Source organism: Orycteropus afer, unplaced genomic scaffold, assembly GCF_000298275.1.
Source record: "Orycteropus afer afer isolate SDZICR_OR568_19922 unplaced genomic scaffold, OryAfe1.0 scaffold00074, whole genome shotgun sequence".
NCBI classification, from domain to species: Eukaryota; Metazoa; Chordata; class Mammalia; order Tubulidentata; family Orycteropodidae; genus Orycteropus; species Orycteropus afer.
The window spans coordinates 5,846,737-5,866,883 of NW_006921661.1; the positions used below are offsets into that span (position 1 = coordinate 5,846,737).

Sequence of the window (20,147 nt, forward strand, 5' to 3'; positions counted from 1 at the left end):
GAAGTGTGGGCCCATCCCCCACATCCTGCTTCCACTCCTTAGCAGGCTCTCTTTTTGTACCTCAGGTGCTGCAGACTCTTGGAAGGCCCTTCCCTGTGCAAACAGGAGGCTGTAGAAGTTCCAAGAATTCTGACAGAAAACAGGACTTTGGGTTGGGGAGGGGCCTCAAACATCAGACTCAGAAATAAGGGCTTTCTCTTGTCGCAGAACCAGCAGGGACTCTGGGCAGGGCATTTCTCCGGAACTTGGCTGTTATCAGCAGCCCTGGGAGGTGGGTTGGAGAAATCATTGATCCTCAGTTAAAGGGGGAATTGATGGGCCAGTGGGGGCAGCGGGGAGAGAGTCTGGTCTCCAAGACCTTATCCTGACTGCCAGAGAAGCACATCTCTGTGAGCAGAACTTCCGGCCTTCTGAAGTATGGCCTGGAAGACCTGCCCTGTGCTAGACACTGGGGACATGGAGCTCACTCTCAGGCCTGGACCTAATGGGGGAGACAGGCATATCAACAGTACTCACACATGGTGCCCAGGCAAGAAGGAGGGACTTACAGGCCTATGGGAGACTAGGAAGACTTCTAGCCAAACCTGGGCACTCAAGGGGGGCTTCATGGAGGAAGTTACATCTGAGCTGAGACTTGAAGGATTATTGTTATTAGGAAGAGCTGAGTCGATTTGCTACTCATAGCAATGCCATGTGACCGTAGAACAGCCCCATAGGGTTTTCAACAAATGTATGCACTGCTAGAGGTAATCATTTATCTATGCCAAGTGGTCAAGTGACTAGAAGAGATTTATTTGTGCTCATTCCAAAGAAAGGTGATCCAACAGAATGTGGAAATTATCAAACAATATCATTAATATCACATGTAAGTAAAATTTTGTTGAAGGTAATTGAAAAATGGTTACAGCAGTACATCCACTGGGAATTGCCAGAAATTCAAGCTGGATTCAGAAGAGGTTGTAAAACGAGGGATATCACTGCTGATGTCAGATGGATCTTGTTTGAAAGCAAAGAATACCAAGAATATGTTTACCAGTTTATATATGTGAAGGCATTTGACTTTGTGGATCATTACAAATTATGGATAACATTGTACAGAATGGGAATTTCAGAACACTTAATCGTGCTCATGAGGAATCTGCAGACCAAGAGGCGTTCGGTTCAAACAGAACAAGAGGATACTGCGTGGTTTAAAATCAGTAAAACTGTGCATCAAGATTGTATCCTTTCACTGTAGTTATTCAATCTGTATGCAGAACAAATAATCAGAGAAGCTGTACTACATTGAAGAAGGCAGAATCAGGATTGGAGCAAGACTCATTAACAACCTGCGATAACATAGGCTTGCTTGCTGAAAGTGAAGAGATGTGAAGCACTTACTGATGAAGATCAAAGACTACAGCCTCAGTATGGATTACATTCCAACATAAAGAAAACAAAAATCCTCACAACTGGACCAATAAGCAACATCATGATAAGTGGAGAAAAGATCAAAGCCGTCAGGGATTTCATTTTATCTAGATCCATAATCAACACCTAAAGAAGCAGCAGTCAAGAAGTCAGATGACAAATCTGCTGCAATAGATCTCTTTAAAGTGTTAAAAGGAAAAAAAAAAAAAAAGCAAAGATGTCACTTTGAGGACTAAGGTGTACCTGTTCGGGTTACCTAGTGCCGTTCTGACAAGAATATACCACAAATGGGATAGCCTTAACAAACAGGAGTTTACTCTTTTAGAGTTTGGAGGCTTTAAGTCCAAGTTCAAAGTGCCAGGCTCTAAGGGCTAGGTGAAAGCCCCTCAGCCTTGGGGTCCAGCTCTGCCTCCTATTCCCAGCCCACTGGAACTAGAGGCGTTTCTTCACTCAGACAACTGATGGTTGCTGAGGCTGACAAACCCATGGTTGACAAGTAAAAAGGCACAATCCTTATGTTACCAAACCACATGGGCAGGCCATTAACTTAAGTACACTGTAAGTCCCAAGGTCGGCAGAGCATGGCAGGCTGCTGACCAATGACATAGCTACATGCAGGGTCCTAGTGTACCATAAGCTAGACACCATTCCCAAGGCTGCTTCTGTTTATATACAGGAAACAGACCACATCCCAAAGACAGCTACTCAGCTGCTTATGGTAGATCCCACCATGGAGTTGATTGCCAGTCTCATTATGGGGAATAACTACGACCAGCTGCCCAGCCACTCAACCAAGCCCAGCCAAGTTGACACACAAACTAAACTACCACAGTACATGACCCAAGCAGTGGTATTTTCTTTCTTTCTTTCTCTTTCTTTTTTTTTTTTTTTTTTTTTAATTTTATTGTTATTTGAATGAAAATTTACAGAGCAAATTCATATTCCATACAGCAGTTCATACACATTTTTTTTCATGACATTGACTGTAATTCCCCACAGTATAACATCTCTCTTCCCACTTTCTCCCTGTAGTTACCTCTTTCCTGTGCCCTTCTTTCCTATGCGTTCCTGCCACCTGAGCTATCTCCCTGTACAAATACTGCCCTTCTGTTGTCTCATGATTGGTCATTCTAAGGAATGTATCTACCTCGTGTAAATGTTTACCCTATATGCCTGTCTGTTACTTGGCTGGAAGTCATGGGAGTGAGTTCAATTCCAGACTTGAATGGTAACTAGGGGCCATAGTCTCAAGGGTCTTGCCAGGCTCTATCAGACCAGTAAACCTGGTCTTTTTTATGATGTTGAGTTTTATTCCACATTGTTTTCCCACTCAATCCAGAATCTCCTGCACTGATCCCTTTCCAAGATGTTGACAGTGGTAGCCAGGCACCATCTCATTCTTCTGGCCTCATGGTCATAGGCTGAGGTTTGCATGGTCCACTAGTCCCTTGGACTAATTGTTTCCATGTGTATTGGGTTTTCTTCATTCTTCTTTGCTCTGGACGAGGTGAGACCCATTGTTGTATCTAGATGGTTGCTTGCAAGCTTTTAAGACTCCAGTCACTACTTACCAAAGCAGGATGTAGAACAATGTTTTTTTGTAGTATGTTACGCCAGTTGAGTCAAGCCATGGTATTTTCAATCGCCTTGTATGCATGTCAAAGCTGGACAACGAATAAGGAAGTCTGGAGAAGAATTGATGCCTTTGAATTACAGTGTTGGTGAAGAATATTGAATATATCGTGGATTTCCAGAAGAACAAACAAATCTGTCTTGGAAGAAGTACAGCCAGAATGCTTCTTAGAAGCAAGGTTGGTGAGACGTTGTCTCATGTACTTTGGACAAGTTATCAGGAGGGACTAGTCCCTGGACAAGGACATCATGCTTGATAAAGTAAAAGGTCAGTGAAAAAGAGGAAGACCCTCAATGAGATAGATTGACACAGTGGCTGCAACAGTAGGCTCAAACATGGCAATGATTGTGAGGATGGTTCAGGACTAGTGTTTCATTCTTTCTATTTTATATAGGGTCACTATGAGTTGGAACAAAATCCACGACACCTAACAACAATCTTTTCAGGAGATCACCAGGTTTTTGTCTGTGGAGCAACTGAATAAGTTCAAGACATGGTGAGTTCTCCTGGTAGCAAGAACTTAACCATTTCACTACCAGGACTCCTTGACTTGAAGGATACCATTGCTGTTGAGTCAATTCCAACTCATAGTGACCCTATAGACAGAGTAGAACTGCCCCATAGGCTTACCAAGCTTGTAATCTTTATGGAGGCAGACTGCCACATCTTTCTCCCACAGAGCAGATGGTGGGTTCAAACTGCCAACCTTTCAGTTAGCAGTTGAGCATTTAACCACTGTGCCACCAGAGCTCCTAACTTGAAGAGTAGGGTGATTTTAACTAGCGAAAGGGGCAGCAGGGAGCTCTAGTGGTATAGTGCCTAAGGCATTTGACTGCTAACCAGAAGGCTAGAGGTTCAAACCCACCAGTAACTCCTCGGAAGGAAGGTTGGGCAATCTACTTCCCTAGTGATACTGCGTCAGAAACCCAAGGAGGGGTCGCTATGAGTTGGGGCCGACTCGACGGCACATAACAACAACAACAACAACAACAATTATAATATTTATATTGAAAGGCATCCTAGACTATAAAATGAAAGGTTTTCCTAGGATGTGAATGAAACGAGCATACTGTCATCAGTGTGATTTCTATAAAACTATGTAAGAATCGTAAGAGGAAATTAGTTGCTTTGATGTTATTTATGTGATTGCTTAAGTAGAAGTCATGCTTTAGCCTTATATGCAAGAAATCATTTGCTATGATTTCAGGATGTCGTGGAATGGAAGCTGAGAGTAGTTCTAGTTCACCCCACAGCATTCTTTTGGGGGCAGCATCAGGTGTAGTCACCAATTCAATCCTATAGAAGTAGTAAGTGTTAGTAACAAATGAGAATCTAGAAATCAGAGGATATAAAACATTGATTGCTCTATATATCAGTAAGTTGAAATATTCTGAGACTAATTTGGTTAAAGGGACAGCAAGTACTAGAAAGGTGAAGCTAGAGGAGTGTTGCGGGCCAGATCCTGCTCACTTGCATTGTAAAAAGCTCACTCTCACTGCAGGTGGGAGCTTGGATGGGAGGGAAGCCAGAGGGGTTCCCTGTCCAGGGGAGCCACAAGTTCTGGACCAAGGGGATGATAAGAAAATGGCTTTGAGGGAGTCAAGGAGGTCAGTGTGACCATGCTGGCCTGCAGGTTCTGATGACACCCCCAGGAGACAGTCAGGAACCATTGCTATCTCAAAAGAGAGGTAGAGATTGGGTGACTTTGGCAGCACCTGGTAACTGGAGCCGTGGGAGTGGACAAGATAGCTCCAGGAGAACATGCAGAGGAAAGAGAGGTTCACCCTCCCAAAGATATCCTGACAGCTAGTCACTAGTTATCTAGTGCTGCTATACCAGATGAAAATCTACTTTGTGGTAGAGGAGATTCTGAGATCTAGAATAATCTGAGTCCTGGGTTAGGTCGAGGTGTGACGCACAAACAGTTTTACTTCCCTCTTTTGCAGATTTGAAATGGAATTTCCATTCCTAGGAGTGTTACAATGCTCAGTCATGAGGGTGGTTGTGTGGCAGAGGACACTTCAGAGTTGGTCCCAGGGTTAGGGGAATCCTGAGAAAGGAATGAAGACCGGGAACCTGGGTGTGGATTTTCCTGCACGCAGAATGTCCCTCAGCCCTGGTAGTGCTGTGCCCCTTACCCCCTAACCCCACCTCATCTGGTCTCCTACAGAAGTCAAAGCAACTGTTACCCCATTTTACAGATTCAGAAACTGAGGCTTAGGGAAGAGCCCTAAGGAACTCCAGCTAGTCACTTAGTTATCTAGTGCTGCTATAGCGGAAATATCACAAATGGGTGGCTTTCACAAACAGAAATTTATTTAGGAGGCTCCAAGTCTGAATTCAGGGCCCTGGCTCTAGGGAAAGGCTTTCTATTCTGTTGGCTCTAGAAACAGGTCCTTGTCTCTTCTGAGCTTCTGCTCCTGAGCCATCTTCATGTGGCTTCACATCTCTCTTCCCCCATCTCTGCTATTTGATTGCTTGTTTAATCTCTTTATATCTCAAAAGAGATTGACTCAAGATGGACCTAAAATAATCCTGCCTCATTAACATAACAAAGACAACCTATTCCCAAATGGGATTATGACCACAGGCATAGAGGTTAGGGTTTACAGCACATATTTTGGGGGGATACAGTTCAGTCTATGACTGTGACTGAGGCACCATGAATCCAAGTCTCTTTCTCCTTATCAGCTGCCTCCTCACTTCCTAGGATGATGGAGGCAGATGTGGCAGCCAACCTGATAGTGGAGGTGCTAATCTGAGGGGTATGCAGGGTGAGATCTAGCTCTCTTGCTTTGGACTCCTGCCTTCTACCCCTTCTGAAAGTCTGTGAATGTGGGAGTATGTCTGCAGGCGCACGAAGCTTCCCAGACCTTTGGAGTGGAATGGAGTGAAGCCAAGAACATCCTCTTACATGCACTCAAAGCCTCCCCCACCCCACTAGAGTTTTCCTCAGCCTACCACGTCCCCTGAGCACTGGCTTGACCTCTGAGAGCCCTGAACAGCTGTACCGTATTCCACATTCCTCCCCAGAGAGCCACTGGGAAGAGGCTGCACTAGACAAGATTCCCAGTAATTCAGAGGCTCTGGCTCAGTCAATATTCCCGGCAAGCCCTTAATGCATCTTCCCACTGGAGACTGTAATCCCAGTGCTGAGGTTAGCATTTGGTGGAGGGCAGGGAGGGGGATATTGTAGGCAGAGGCTCTGAGTGAGGCCAAGAGCAGAGAAGTAGCCCAATTTGCCTTTCTGGTGCAGCCGCTGGGGCACTTAGAGCATGGTATCTTAGGGGCTTCTCTTACAGGCCTCAGCACAGTGCTGCCTCCAGGAAGAGTGCGTTGATCCTCCCTGCACCATGTGAAGTACTCCCTGCCTCTTTTTACTCCCTGCATCCTACGCTGCACTTAGAGTACCGGCTCATGATCCACTGCAGCCCAGTGGTTGCAGGGGTCAGCAAACTCTGTGAAGGATCAGAGAGGAAATATTTTAGACTTTGTAATCTACACAGTCTCTGTTGTAACTTCTCAACGCTGTCTGCTGTTGTAGCGTGAAAACAGCCATTGACAATATGTAAATGAATGAGCATGGCTGTATTCCAATAAAACTTTATTTAGACACTGAAATTTGAATTTCATATAATTTTCATATGTCACAAAATAGTCTTCTTCCTTTGATTTTTTTTTGTAACCACTTAAAAATGTAAAAATTATTCTTAGCTTGCAAGATATACAAAAATTTACCAACCTCTAGTTTAGCATAAGGTCCCTGGAGTCACGCTTCTGAATATGAAATCTGACTCTGCTGTGTGACTTTCGGCAAGTGAATCCATCTTCCTATGCTTCTGACTTCTCATCTGGGATAATGTGCACAGTTTGGGAAAGTAAAACTATGCAGCTACCTTGGAAAAGAATTTGGCAGTCCCTCAAAAGGTTAAACGTGGAGTTACCACATGACTCAGCAATTTTGCTCCTAGGTATATACCCAAGAGAAGTAAAAATACACATCCACTCAAAAACTTGTACACAGATATCCAAAGCAGCATTACTCAGAATAGCCAAAAAAGTAGAAATAACCCAAATGTCTATCAATGAACGGAGAAATGAAATGTGGTATAATCCATACAAAGGAATATTATTCAGCCTTAAAAATGAATGAACTACTAGTACATGATTCAACATAGATGAACCTTGAAAACATTATGCTAAGTGAAAAAAGGAGCTCTGGTAGCATAGTGCCTAAGGCATTTGACTGCTAACCAGGAGGCTCAAACCCACCAGCCACTCCTTGGAAGAAAGGTTGGGTGATCTACTTCTGTAGTGATACCCCCTCGGAAACCCAAGGAGGAGTCGCTATGAGTTGGGTCCAACTCGATGGCACATAACAACAACAAATGAAAAAAGCTAGACACAAAAGACCACATATTGTATGCTCCCATTTATATGAAATGCCTAAAATGTGAAAATCCATTACAGACAGGAAGCAGATTAGTGGTTGCTAGGGGGCAATGGGAAATGACTGCTAAGGGGTATGGAGTTTCTTGTTGGGATGGTGAAAAAGCTTTGAGATTGGATAGTTGTGATAGCTGCATAATTATGTAGTCAGTGCTGACCCTATAGTAACCCTATGTGACAGAGTAGAGCTGCCCCATAGGATTTTTTAGGCTGTAATCTTTATGGGAGCTCTGGTGGTGCTGTGGTTAAGGCATTGGGCTGTTAACCAAAAGGTTGGTGGTTTGAACCTACCAGCTGCTTCACAAGAGAAAGACAAGGCAATCTGCTTCCATAAAGATTTTCTTCCTCGGAAACCCTATGTGGATCGCTATGAGTCAGAATCGACTCAACGGCAGTGGGTTTGGGTTTGCGGAATCTTTATGGGAGCAGATCATCAGGTCTTTCTTCTGCAGAGCAGCTGGATGGGTTCAAACTGCCAACCTTGGAGTTAGCAGCCAAATGCTTAACTGTTGCACCACTAAGGCTCCTATTATCAAATGCTGGTATTAAGGATCAAATGATGTATGACACTCAGGGTATGAAAGGTGCCTCAAGCCAATGGCCACCTGGTCATACGTGGCCAGCCCCAGGAGTCTGATCTCCCAGGAAGTGTCTCCAGAGTATCAAGAGGGGATAGGCTTCCCTGTTCCTGGAGACAGCAACTCAACCCTCCAGACACCTCCCATTGTTCCATCAGCTGTCCACAGGGGTCATCAGGCTGGGGGCTCTGTGTGCCTGAATGCATGGACAGTTTAGTGCACAGAGCAGATTCCAGAGCGGCCACACCCAGCTGTGACCATGGACCAGGATAAGCTTCTTTCTCTTTCTAAGCCTCAGTTTTTACAACTGTCCAATGGGTTTAACACACTGCCTGCCACTTCGGGCATTTGTGATGATGAGATCAAACAGTGAATATAAAGTATTTACACAGTGCCTAGCATATTTTAAATGTTCCATGCATGTCAGCTCTTATGATAATTTACTAAAAATATTTATTTTGTAAGTCTGTTGTGTGCTAGACACTGCTTTAGCTACTGGAGATATAGCAGAGAATGAAACAGACAAAAATCCCTGCCTTCATGAAACAGTAGAGTAGGTAGCAAGAAACAAAATAGATAAGTATATGATATTTTAGAACATGATTGAGAAAATAAAACTAAGAATGGCTTAGGGAATGTAGGAAATGATTGTGGTTTTCATAGAAGGTGATCTGGGAAAGTCTATCTGAGGAAAGGACATTTGAATGAAGACTGGAGGAGGGGAAGGAGGGAGCCACGTGGGTTTTTAAAGGAAGAGCATTCCAGGCAGAGAAAACAGTGTGATGGGCAAGTGTGAGGAACAGTGAGGAGGTAAGTGTGGCTGGAGGAGAGGGAGCAGGAGAATAAGGGTAGGGGTGGGTGAGACCCTCAAGGCGAAGCCGCTTTGATCCCTAGGGAGACAAGGAGCCAGTGCAGGGCTTGGAGCAGAGGATGACCTATACTGACTTAGGCTACAATGACTTTTGCTGTGCTCAGGGCTGACTATGCTCCCCTCCCTTTCCTCACAGCGCTATGTTTCCTCCCACAGGACAAGCCGGGGCCTCCATGGGCGCATGAGGGCCGGGAGCCGGGGCTGTGGGCACGAGCATGGTGAGACACCAGCCCCTGCAGTACTATGAGCCGCAGCTGTGCCTCTCCTGCCTCACAGGAATCTATGGCTGCCGCTGGAAGCGCTACCAACGCTCCCATGATGACACCACACCGGTGAGCCATGCTAGGGTGGATGGGGACAGAGGGACCAGGGAACCCCCCAGTGTGAGGGTCTGGCATAGATTTGCTATGTGAATCCAAATGGGTCAGTGCCCTTTCTGGGTTTCCACTTCTCCCTCCGTAAAATGGGGCCACAGAAGTTACGGCATCTACCTGACCAGGTGTACAAGAAAGGAGCTCATCATGTCTTGCAGGTAGCATGAAGCATTCAGAGGCTGTTGTTAATTCTCCTAGGACAGGGTGGGGGCTGGGCTGCTCCCAAGGTCTGGGCAGGGAGGGGAGCTTCAGCACAGAGGGATCACCCCAAGGTAAGCAGAAGTTCTCAGCATCCTGGCAGATCCAGATGGGCAGACAAGCAGGCAGATGGCTGGAGAAGAAGGTGAGAGGGGGGCCCGGCCATCCTGGAGCCTTGGAGCTGGCAAGGCCATGGCCTGGCACCAGGGCCCAGTCACCTGAGCTAGGGTCCTGCCAGGGCTGGCAGCAGGTGCTTAGCTGGATAAAACCTCTTTCAATACCCAGCTCCCCAGGCCACACCCCAAATCACACTCTTGTCCCTAGGGCACTATCAGCCAGCAGATCTAATTTCTTCTCTGAAGGGACCCAGTTCCTGTGTGGTGTTTATATAAAAGCTTTGCTGCCTAGAAAACAACTTTCCTCCTTCTTCCTGCATGTCTGAACAAAGAAGCCGGTCTCTGAATTCAGCCAACCCCAAAACAGGCTGGAGTGGCCAAGGGGCTGAAGTCAGGGGCCGAGTGCTGGCCAGACTATCTAGATGGTGAAGTCGGGAAAGTTTGTCTGCCTGCCTGCCTGCCTGTCGTCAGCCTGTCTGCCCTTCTCTGCTTGTGGTGGTACAGGAGAAGCAGGTATCATCAGGACAGGTACCAGGTCCATGCCATCGCACAGAAGAGGCAACATGGCCAAACTGAGGCTAAGCAGAAGAAGGGACCTACCTGAGGCCACAGAGCATGTCTTTTCTAAGCCTGTTCTCTCCATCCTCAGGCCCAGCCTCCTGGGGAACCAGGTTTTACAGCCTGTCCCTCTTACATGGACATAGAATTTCCCCTCAGTGGTGAAGGATATGGGCTGAAGTCAGACAGAGCTGAAGTTCAAACCATGCCTCTTCCACTTGTAGCAAATTGACTGTGAGCTTTGTTTCCTCATTTGTGACACATGTGTCCCCCAAAGAGAGCTTCTGTGGGGAGTCCTTGAGATCATGAGCATGAAGTGACCAGTACAGAGCTAGCTTTGGACAGTCATTTAGACAAGTCATTCCAGATTCCTGGCCTCAGCTTCCCCATCTCTGAAATAGGAGAGGGAATGAATTAGATGACATCAGAATTCCTTGGCCTCTCTGCTTTACTCCAAGCTAAGTTCTTCCCAGGGGCTGAGGGCAGGCAGCAGGGCCTTCTCTGCCCTGGCCTTTCTTTGTCCAGAAAGGCAGCTGCTGAGCATTGACACATATGCTTACTTATATTCCTCCCAACAAGGCCATGAGCTAGATATCATCATCTCATTTCACAGATAGAGGAAACAAAGCTAGGGATGCGAGTGAAGGATGGAGTTGGGATCTGGACCCAGGTGAAGTAGATTCAACCCCACCCATTCTCTTGGCAATGATGAGGATGGAAAAATGGCTGAGGCCAAGGGAGAAGGGTGGCTGAGCTCCCAAGCAGAAAGCCCTTGGCCACCAGGGCAGATGCTGGAGGAAGCTGGAGGAAGACGTATTGCTCAGGATGTCTCATACTTCTTGGTGGGCTCTGGGCCAGCTAGGTGCAGGCCGTGGAGTCAGGAAGTGATTGCTCTTGGCTGTGGCCAGCACAGAGCCCAGGGTAGAGGAAGTGGTCGGCCCAGGCCAGGTTTGAGCTGACTGAAAGCCGGAGCAGTGCGGGCCCTGCAAACACTGGGGTCGGGGCAAAGGCTGGAAGAGGCAGCAGGAGGCTGCACACTGAGTTGGCTGGGAGAGGAGAGAGGATTGCAGCAGCTCTGGGTGGCAGGGCCTCAGCTGAGAGGACTGAGCTCACCTCAAGTGACCCCAAAACTCACAGCAGAGGATGAACATCCTCTTCTCCTTCTGCCAGCCCCTCACCTCCCATTTCTCCTCCCACATCCTGGGTTTCTTGCCTCAGACTCATCCTCTCTCTCTCTCTCTCTCCTCTGTTCCCCCCATTCCTCCTGAGACAGCTGGGAGAGGACAGTGATGGGGGTTGGGCTCTCAGTTTGGCACAGTGAAGAGAACAGTGATCTTGTCTCAGAGACAGGGTGTTATAGATAGAGTAGGTGCACCATAAATGTTGATGAACAATCAGAGGCTTCAGAGTGAACTCTGGGAGCACCGTTCGGGTCGGGGAGGGGAGGAGAGCTGTCTGGGCTTGGGAGGTAGAGAGAGAGGCCAGGGGAAGGAGAGCTAATAGTGGGCTTTGTACCTCTCCTCACTCCCACTTTCCCCTCATCATTTGGGGACCACAGAACCACTGCCACCCCACAGGTCCTCTTGGAGGAGCCCCCTGACCCTGACCCCATCTGTGCTCCCAACTCAGAGAAGCCAGGGTGCAAGGCCCTCCTTGGTGAAGCCTGACCTCTTTGGGCCTCATCTGCGAAATGGGGCAACAGGCAGATAGGTGAGTCTCAGAAGCATCTCACTCTTATCCTCTCACTGGGAAATGAAGTGTGAGAGTGATAGACATTTATTGAGTACCTACTGTGTGCCAGGAGCCTTGCCAAGTGGTTTACAGGCATTGCCCCATCAATTGTTAAAACACTCCATGCAGAACATGAGAAATGTCATCAATGTCCCTGAGCTGTAAGTGTGAAAGTTGTTGTGTTGGTAAATGTCTTGGTGTGTATATTTTTACCACAATAAAAGTAAATTAAAAAAAAAAAAAAAAAAGCAACCATGCAGCATGGTCCATTGCTATTCCCATCTCATGAATAGGGCCTCACTCAGAGAGCCTGTCATAGATTTGTAGTGTGTGCCTCAGGAGGATGGAGGTTGAGGGAGACAGCATGAGCACATGTGTTTAAATGAGACAGCACTGGAAGGAGATGAAAAGAGAGATGGCGGGGTGACTACTTGGGAAATTGCCTGATAGAGGAGAAAGAGCACTGGACCAGGAGCATTAGGAATAAAATCAGGAGCGTCCTTGAATGCTGGGCTAGGAATACTCAGTGTCGCTGGTTAAGATCTAACCCTGAAGTACCTGAGTGGGGCCTGGGAAGGGTAGAGGGTGAGTAGAAAGTTTGGGAGGGAGCCCCATCCTCTCCAGCCAAGCCAGTCACCTTCCTTCCTCCCCCTACCAGCTTGACACATTCCCACCTCCTCCAGCCCTTGCTCACACAGTCCCCTTCCCCCAGGGATACACCCTTGACAAACAAGGAAACAGGAAACAGGACCAGAGAAATGGCATGACCTACTCTCCTGCCCCAGCTCCAAGAGTGAAGGAGCCTGGCAGCAGGAGGCTGGGCTCGCTCGCCAGTAAGGAAGGAGAGAATCGAAGATTTTTATAACTTGGGATAATTAATTGGTTGCTGTCTGTGACTCATTACTGTAATACTGCCAATTAAGGACTTGTACGACAGAAGATTGTTCTTAGGCGGTCCCATAGGCCCCTGAAGACAATGTGTCTGTGGGAGGCAGCATAGTGTCAAAACCAGCTTCTCTGTGGCAAGAGGGATATAGGTCAGATACCTGGAGGAACTTTCCAGCCAGAAACACTGAAGGAGACAGAATGACAGTAGTCAGTGTTTTGCCTTTTGATGACTCTATTAAGCTTATCTGATCCCCTCCAGGAAGAGTAAGTGATTTACTCAAGCTGATAAGCAAGGCCCTTTGCTTGCAACCACATCCTGTACAGTCTCCCCAATTCCACACAATCTTGTCTGGGATTCAGTGGTTATTTATTCAATCAACAGAACTGTCCTGAGACCTGCTCTGGTCCTGGCTCTGCACTGTACCCTGGAAGACAGTGGATCAGACCTAGTTTCCCCTCCCTTGGAGAGCTCCCAAGCTGGTGAGGGAGCAGGAGGAGCCGACACACCCAGACCACCCAGAGGGATCACTGCAGAGGGAGACACCACAGGGGCAGGGAAAGTCTGGAGGCTGAGCCCATGCCCTGCTCCCTGCTTAAACTGGCATCTGAGAATGAACCCATCATGCCAGAGTGGGGAAGCGCTCAAGGCAGAGGGAACTGCATGTATAAGTGTGTCTTGTGTTTGGGAACTGAAAGTAATTCAGTTGCAATATGGCTTGTGTGTGAGGAGGGAGGAGGGTGTTGCCAAGTGGGCCCCTTAGCCTCAAAGCTGAGCTGAGGAGCTTGGACTTCTTGGCAGTGGGGACCTCGAGTCGGACTTGGGCTGTGGAAGGGCCACTCTGGTTAGCACGTGGACAGTAAAGGTGGGGAGGGCAGGGAGTGCAGAAGGAAAGCCTCCACCTGGCTCCCGGCGAGCAGCCACAGGGAAGTAGAATAGGGAAGGGATTCTAGAGACACTGAGAGAGTGTAGTCAACAGACTCCATGGGCAAGAAGGGGATGAGAAGGAGGGTGGTCTAAGTGGAGTCCAGGAAGAACACAGTGGAGTGTGTAATATAGACAAAATCAATTTGCCCAGCCCCATTTGCCTGCCTCCAGTGATGGAGAACTCCCTCCTTCCATTCAGGAAGACACCAGCTACAAGGAAATCCCCCTGCTCTTCTTCCCAGCCTTCCCCCCATGACCTCTACTCTGCCCCATTGAGCTTCTTCCCTTCCTAGAATGTGCCTCACCTCTTCACAGCTCCACCTTTGCTTAGGTGTCCTCTCTGCCTGGACTGTCCTTTCTGTTGATCTCTGCTTCTCAAGACTCTTTGCAAATGTCTCTTCCTCTAAGAAGTCTCCCTCCCCCTTTCCTTTTTTTTCCTTACCTTCCTGCCCCCATCAGATCCCACAGCACCTTGGGCCTGTGCCAACCATGTGGATTGTGCTTCTCTGTGTCTCCCACTGGACGCTGGGTGCTTTAAGGGCAGGGATTGGGCCTGCCTCGTGCAGAGGCCTGGTTTGCCCAGTGAATGCCTAGAAGCGTGTTTGAGCAGATGAGCTGAAAAGCAAGGGATGAAGCCAACTAGGGGGAGCGTGCCCACAGTCTCACCGACCTTGGGTGGGGAGGCAGGCCCCTGATGAGCGATGAGCTTGCTGTGCTCCCCTGCTCTTCCTCCTGTCTTCATTCATGGTCCTGGTTTCCGAGGCCCGTTGGGTGTTGAATGGTCTGAGGAGGGCGGGCACACACGTGGACAGGTGCGTGCTGCATTCTTGGCTCTGACTCCCGTGCCCTGGTGGTGGTTGGCAGCAGGAAGGGTGCTAACTCAGCTGTGGGGTCTCCCAGGCCACCCTTGGAGCTGGGTCAGGCTCTGCCAGTGGGCAGGAGGAGGGGATGACTTTTCGGCTGGCTTCCCACCTTACTGTCTTATCAACCAAATATATGGGTTGTGTCAGGGGCATCAGGTAGCCCCAAGGGGAGATAGCCAGTCTTAGAATGTGAGAGGGATACTTCCTAACCAGGACTTCCTTTCTGCTTATGCAGTTAGCAAAGTACTCTCCAGAATGTCAGTTCATCTGGTGGGTAGATAGCTCAGGCCTGACACATCTGGAGAAACTGAACCACTGAGGCCCAGGGAATAGCCCCAGGTACCACAGAAGTCAGCAACAGAGTAAGAGCCAGAACTCAGAACTCCTGCCCATCCCCACCACCCCACCCAGTGTTAATTCTCTCCTCTATTCTCCTTGGTTCTCTCTGGGGCAGCAGAGAGAGCAGTAGAGGCAGATAGATCTGGCCTGTCCCAGCTCTACCACCTGCTGTGTACCTGTGACCTATGGCCTGTATACTTGGGTTAGGGGTATCTTCTGTGCTCTCAGAGCCCCTTTTACTCCCCTACCCCATCACAGCACTGACCACCTCTAGTGTCATGGCCTGGTGACCTGCCTGTCCTGAGGACAGGGCTTCCTGGAACCAGGCACAGAGGCTGACAGCATAGGGATACATAGTGAACATCTATGGAATCTATAAAAGAGGTCCCTCTGCCTTTGGGAGCATCATTGTTGTTATGTGCCATTGAGTCGGACCCGACTCATAACAACCCCTCCTTGCATTTCCAAGGCAGTATCACTACGGAAGTAGATTGCCCAACCTTCCTTCTGAGGAGTGGCTGGTGGGTTTGAACTGCCAGCCTTCTGGTTAGCAGTCAAGTGCCTTAGGGACTATGCTATCAATTCCCCTTTTTGAGGCATGGGGAGAGGAGGCACCTTGGAGGAACGGTGAAGAGTTAGATAAGATGGTCCATGTGAATGCCTAGCTCATAATATAATAAGAGCCTAACCAACACAATCCCCCTTGTCAAATGTCACTCATAGCCCTCAGCCCCAAAGCAGATATGCTATAAGTCCTCATGCATCACTCTATCTAAGCTGTGATGACTTTTGTATTTTCTCAGTGAGTCAGGGCTGGAAGTCCAGAATCCTGAGTCCTGGTCTCCATAAGACCCTTCTGTGTCTACAGGCCAAGGACTAGCCCAGATGACCTCTTGAAGTGCTTTTGGCTCCAGGATCTGGAATTCTCTGATACCTTGCTATTTCTGCTTGAGTATCACAGCCCTGGAAGGGGACTGTGGGGGGAGGAGGGTATACTGGTTCCACTATGCTTCTTGCTGCCTTCCAAGACCTGGGAATAGAATGCCTGGGAGTCTTTCTTCTTTAGGTGAGGTGTAGAGCGAGTGAATCATAGCTCCATGACTTCCTTGCTCTAAGCTCAAAGCAATGGAAGAATGGATCCCACCCTGGAATCAGGGTGGGCTTCCTGGATGAAACAGCTTTTAAGTTTGGCTCTAGCTAAGATTTAGTCACATGCAACTGGAATTCCTGGCAAGGGAACTGTGGCCTAAACTCCAACCCTACCTCTACTACTGTCTTGGTTCTCCAGTGCTGCTATAACAGAAATACCACAAGTTGATGGCTTTAACAAACAGTTTTACACTTTAGGAAGCTAGAAGTCAGAGTTCAAAGTGCTGGCTCTAGAGAGCTGGGTGGAGGCCCCTCGACCTTGGGCTTCAGCTCTGCCTTCCAGGCCCACTGGAGCAAGCTGGAGGCTTCTCTTGACTCATGCAGCTCCAAGGGGCGACACACTCAAGATTGGCAGGCAGTGTAAGAGGCTGCAGACTGTTGGCTTATAAGCTGCAAAGAAAACAATCTCAAGATTAGCAGGCAACACAGCAGGCCACTGGTTCAAGTGCAGGAACTGAAGATGCTGATGGGCCAAATACAGGATCATTTCCACATATACTGGCAGCTGCCTATAGTCCAAAGGCAACTCCCCTTCAGCTGATTAACTACTCACAGCAGATTCCACCATGGAGGTGATTATACCACATCCAATCTCATTATGTGGAATAACTATATCACAGCTGCCAAGCCACTGAAAATTACAGCTCAACCAAGCTGACACACAACCTTAACTACCACAACCACCAACTCAACATGAGACCTTGGTCAAGTCCCTGAGTCTCTAGGCCCAGCTGGTTTGCAGGGTAAATGGAGCTCTAAATCCACATCCTGCCTGATGGTTCAATTATATGATGGATGTGAGTGTGCCTCATGTCCCATAGAAGGGACCATTTTCTCAACCTGAGAGAAACTTTGTGCTCTCCCTACAAACTTTCAAAGTAATAGCTTTCTCTTCCCTGGTACTCTTGGGGAAAGGGATCCAGTAGGGATGACTCAAGCCCTGAGCTTCAGTTCTCCCATCTCTAAAATGGGGGTAGTATTACCTTCTTACAGGGTTCCTATGTAGATGAGAGGGAGCTCTGGTAGCATAGTGCCTAAGGCACTTGACTGCTAACCAGAAGGCTGGTGGTTCAAACACACCAGCCACTCCTTGGAAGGAAGATGGGGCAATCTACTTCTGTAGTGATACTGCCTCAGAAACCCAAGGAGGGGTCACTATGAGTCGGGTCCGACTCCATGGCAAATAACAACAACAACAACATGTAGATGAGAAAATGGGAGGTGGTATTATGATGTACAAGATGGAGAGAGAGAAGGGGCTGGCAGTGCACTGGGTTTTTGCAGTGCAGGGAGCTAAGATTTATTCTAGCAATCAAGACGTGCTGTCTCTGGCCTTTGGGACCCCTATACCCTTTTGAAATCATCCTGAGGGGGCCTGGCACAGCCATACTACTCACAGGTGGAAGCAGCTAAGCCTTGGGTTATGATGCTCCACGAATGCCTTAAGCATCTGGTTAAGATTGTGGATAGGGCAGGATATGGTAGGCATCACTCAAGGACTGCAGCCATTCTTCCTAGGACCTTGGCAAGCCCTCTGAGGGGTTCTGGGATATCACTTCCTCAGGGCCCCCAGCTCTTCTGCTCTGTGTCTCCCCTTGGGTGATGCAACCTGAGGGTTAGAGAGTGGGGACAGGGAGCTCCAGGCTGGGCCTGATTTCATTTTCCTGTCTATTGAAGCGCTCTGAATGCACCCCAGCAGAAGCAAAAGCAGACAGAGGCCTAATTGCCCAGCTCACTGTAGCTAAGAAAAATAAATCCAGCCTCTTAGGCCCATCAGGGCTGAGTGGGGGTGGGGACTCTAATCGCAACCTGCTCCACCCTAATGCTGTAACATAGCTCAGACCTTCCCACACCACCCCTCCCCCAAATCTCCAGGGGTCAGGGCCAGGGTACTCCTGGCAGCGCTGTGCAGCTCTCCCCTCCTGGTGCTCCCTGCACCCTTCCCAGCTGACCGATCCTAGGCTTTTCTGTGCATCCAACGCCCCTTTTGGAACTTGGCAAGGTTAGAGCAGGCCGATGGCAGGAGGAGCTGGTGCCTGAGATTTGGCCTGCAGATGGACAGACTCAGTGGATAGACACCATCCATCTCTTTCTCCCCATCTCTGCAGCACTGTGTGAGGCTGAAGGCACAGCTGAGCTCTGGGACCTCAAAGCAGAGCTAGGACCACAAGGGTAGCCCAGGGAGCAGGCATGGCCAAGCATAGAGGAATCGTGTCAGGCAGAGCCAGCACTTGGGCGAAGGGGCTGCTGAGCGACAAGCAAAAAAACCTAGAAACAAAGCCACATACATATGTGAATGTCGTGTACTGTAAACTAATGTGAAATTACTGCAGATATCACAGAGGGTGTAGGGACAGCTGAGTATCCATTTGGCGAAAGTAAAATTAAATCCTTATCTCTTCCCTCAAACCAAAATAAGCTCCAGATGGATTAAAAGGTATTTCTATTTTTGAACTTGTTTTTTTCTCTTTAGAAAAATAGCATACATTTGATGAGAAAATTCAGTTTGGAAAAAGGTAAAGTAAAAGAAATTCTGGTCTTACTGCTGTAGACACAAGACTTTGAAGCATACGTGTGTGCATCAATATGGAGCTAATACTAGGTGGATGGGTTACAATTTAAACAGTGCTGAGAAATTACCAGTATAAAATATGAGTGAAATACATGTGTGGGCCACCTTTCTTAAGGATAATATCAAAGGCAAAAGCTGTAAAGAAAAGAGGGCTAGATATGTCTACACAAAATTTAAAATTTTAATACAAAAAGCATTGAAAAAAAAAGTCAAATGAAATGAAAAAATAGACTCTGTGAAGGTTAATGCTCTTACATAGTTTTTATAATCTTTTGAAGAAAAGGAGCCATCCCCAAAACAAAACCCACCTTGCTGTGTACACGACCCCTCCTGCTCATTCCCCTTGCCTGGATCAAGGCTCCCCAGCCTTGTCAACCCAGCAAGCCGATTCCTCCCAGCTTTGCTACAGGCATCTCCTCCTCCAGAAAGCCCTCCAGACCATCGCTCCTCCCACAACTGGCAGGTCCAGCGTCTGTGCTTCTAAGCTGCCCCTATTTGCCTTACTCATCACACTCCTTCCCAGCACTGGTGCCTGTTCGCTGGTCATCTCTGGTCATTACTCAGGCAGAATCCACGCTTGATTTATCTCCAAGTTCAAGGCCCAACAAGGCAGACTGAGGAAGAGCTCAGCACGTGTGTGGAATGACTGGGAAAGAATGGTGATAAGGATGTAGAGGGGTAGATGCTGGATTTAGTTTGATATGTGTGTGTGACATTGGGGTCTTATTGTATCTTTTACCAGATATCCCAACCCCATCTGCTGAATTCTTTATCATTTCTGCACTAGTTTACTGTGTACTAACCATGCGTCCATTATCACTGGGTGACGCAAACAGTTAACTCACTTGGCGTGTGGTAGTTATGTTTGTGTGTCAACTTGGCTGGGCCTGGTTGAGTGGCTGGGCAGCTGGTGGTAGTTATTCCTCATGATGAGACTGGCAGTCAACTCCATGGTAGGATCTACCACAAGCAGCTGAGTAGCTGCCTTTGGCTATGTGGTCTGCTTCCTGTATGTAAGGAGAAGCCTTGGGAATGGGCTCTAGCTTATGGCATGCTTGGACCCTACATGTAGCTGTGTTGTTGCTCAGCAGCCTGCCATGCTCTGCTGACCTTGGGACTCACAGTGGACTTAAGTTAATGGCCTGCTGTGTGGTTTGGTAACATTGAGACTGTGCCTTTTTACTTGTCAACCTTGGGTTTGTCAGCCTCAGCAGCCAGCAGCTGTCTGAATGAAGAAAAGCCTCTAACTCCAGTGGGCCTGGAGCAGGAGGCAGAGCTGGACCCCAAGGTTGAGGGGCTTTCACCCAGCCCCTAGAGCCTTTGAACTTGGACTTAAAACCTCCAAATTGTAAGAATAAACTCCTGTTTGTTAAGGCCATCCCATTCGTGGTATATTCCTGTCAGAGTGGCACTAGGTAACCAGAACAGCTACTGACTGGAATGTTGGAGGTTGGAGTCCACCCGCAGTGCCTCAGAAGAAAGGCCTGGCAATC

General features: G+C 48.1%; 1 protein-coding gene across 1 annotated transcript in view; it reads left to right on the forward strand.

Annotated features, from left to right (window-relative positions):
• Positions 1-9,156: 9,156 nt before the first annotated feature.
• GDPD5 (glycerophosphodiester phosphodiesterase domain containing 5) overlaps positions 9,157-20,147 on the forward strand; it is a 56,960-nt gene continuing 45,969 nt past the window's right edge. The window contains exon 1 of the mRNA XM_007940928.1: positions 9,157-9,273. Coding sequence (XP_007939119.1) covers positions 9,157-9,273 — 117 coding nt within the window. The remainder of the gene's footprint in view (positions 9,274-20,147) is intronic.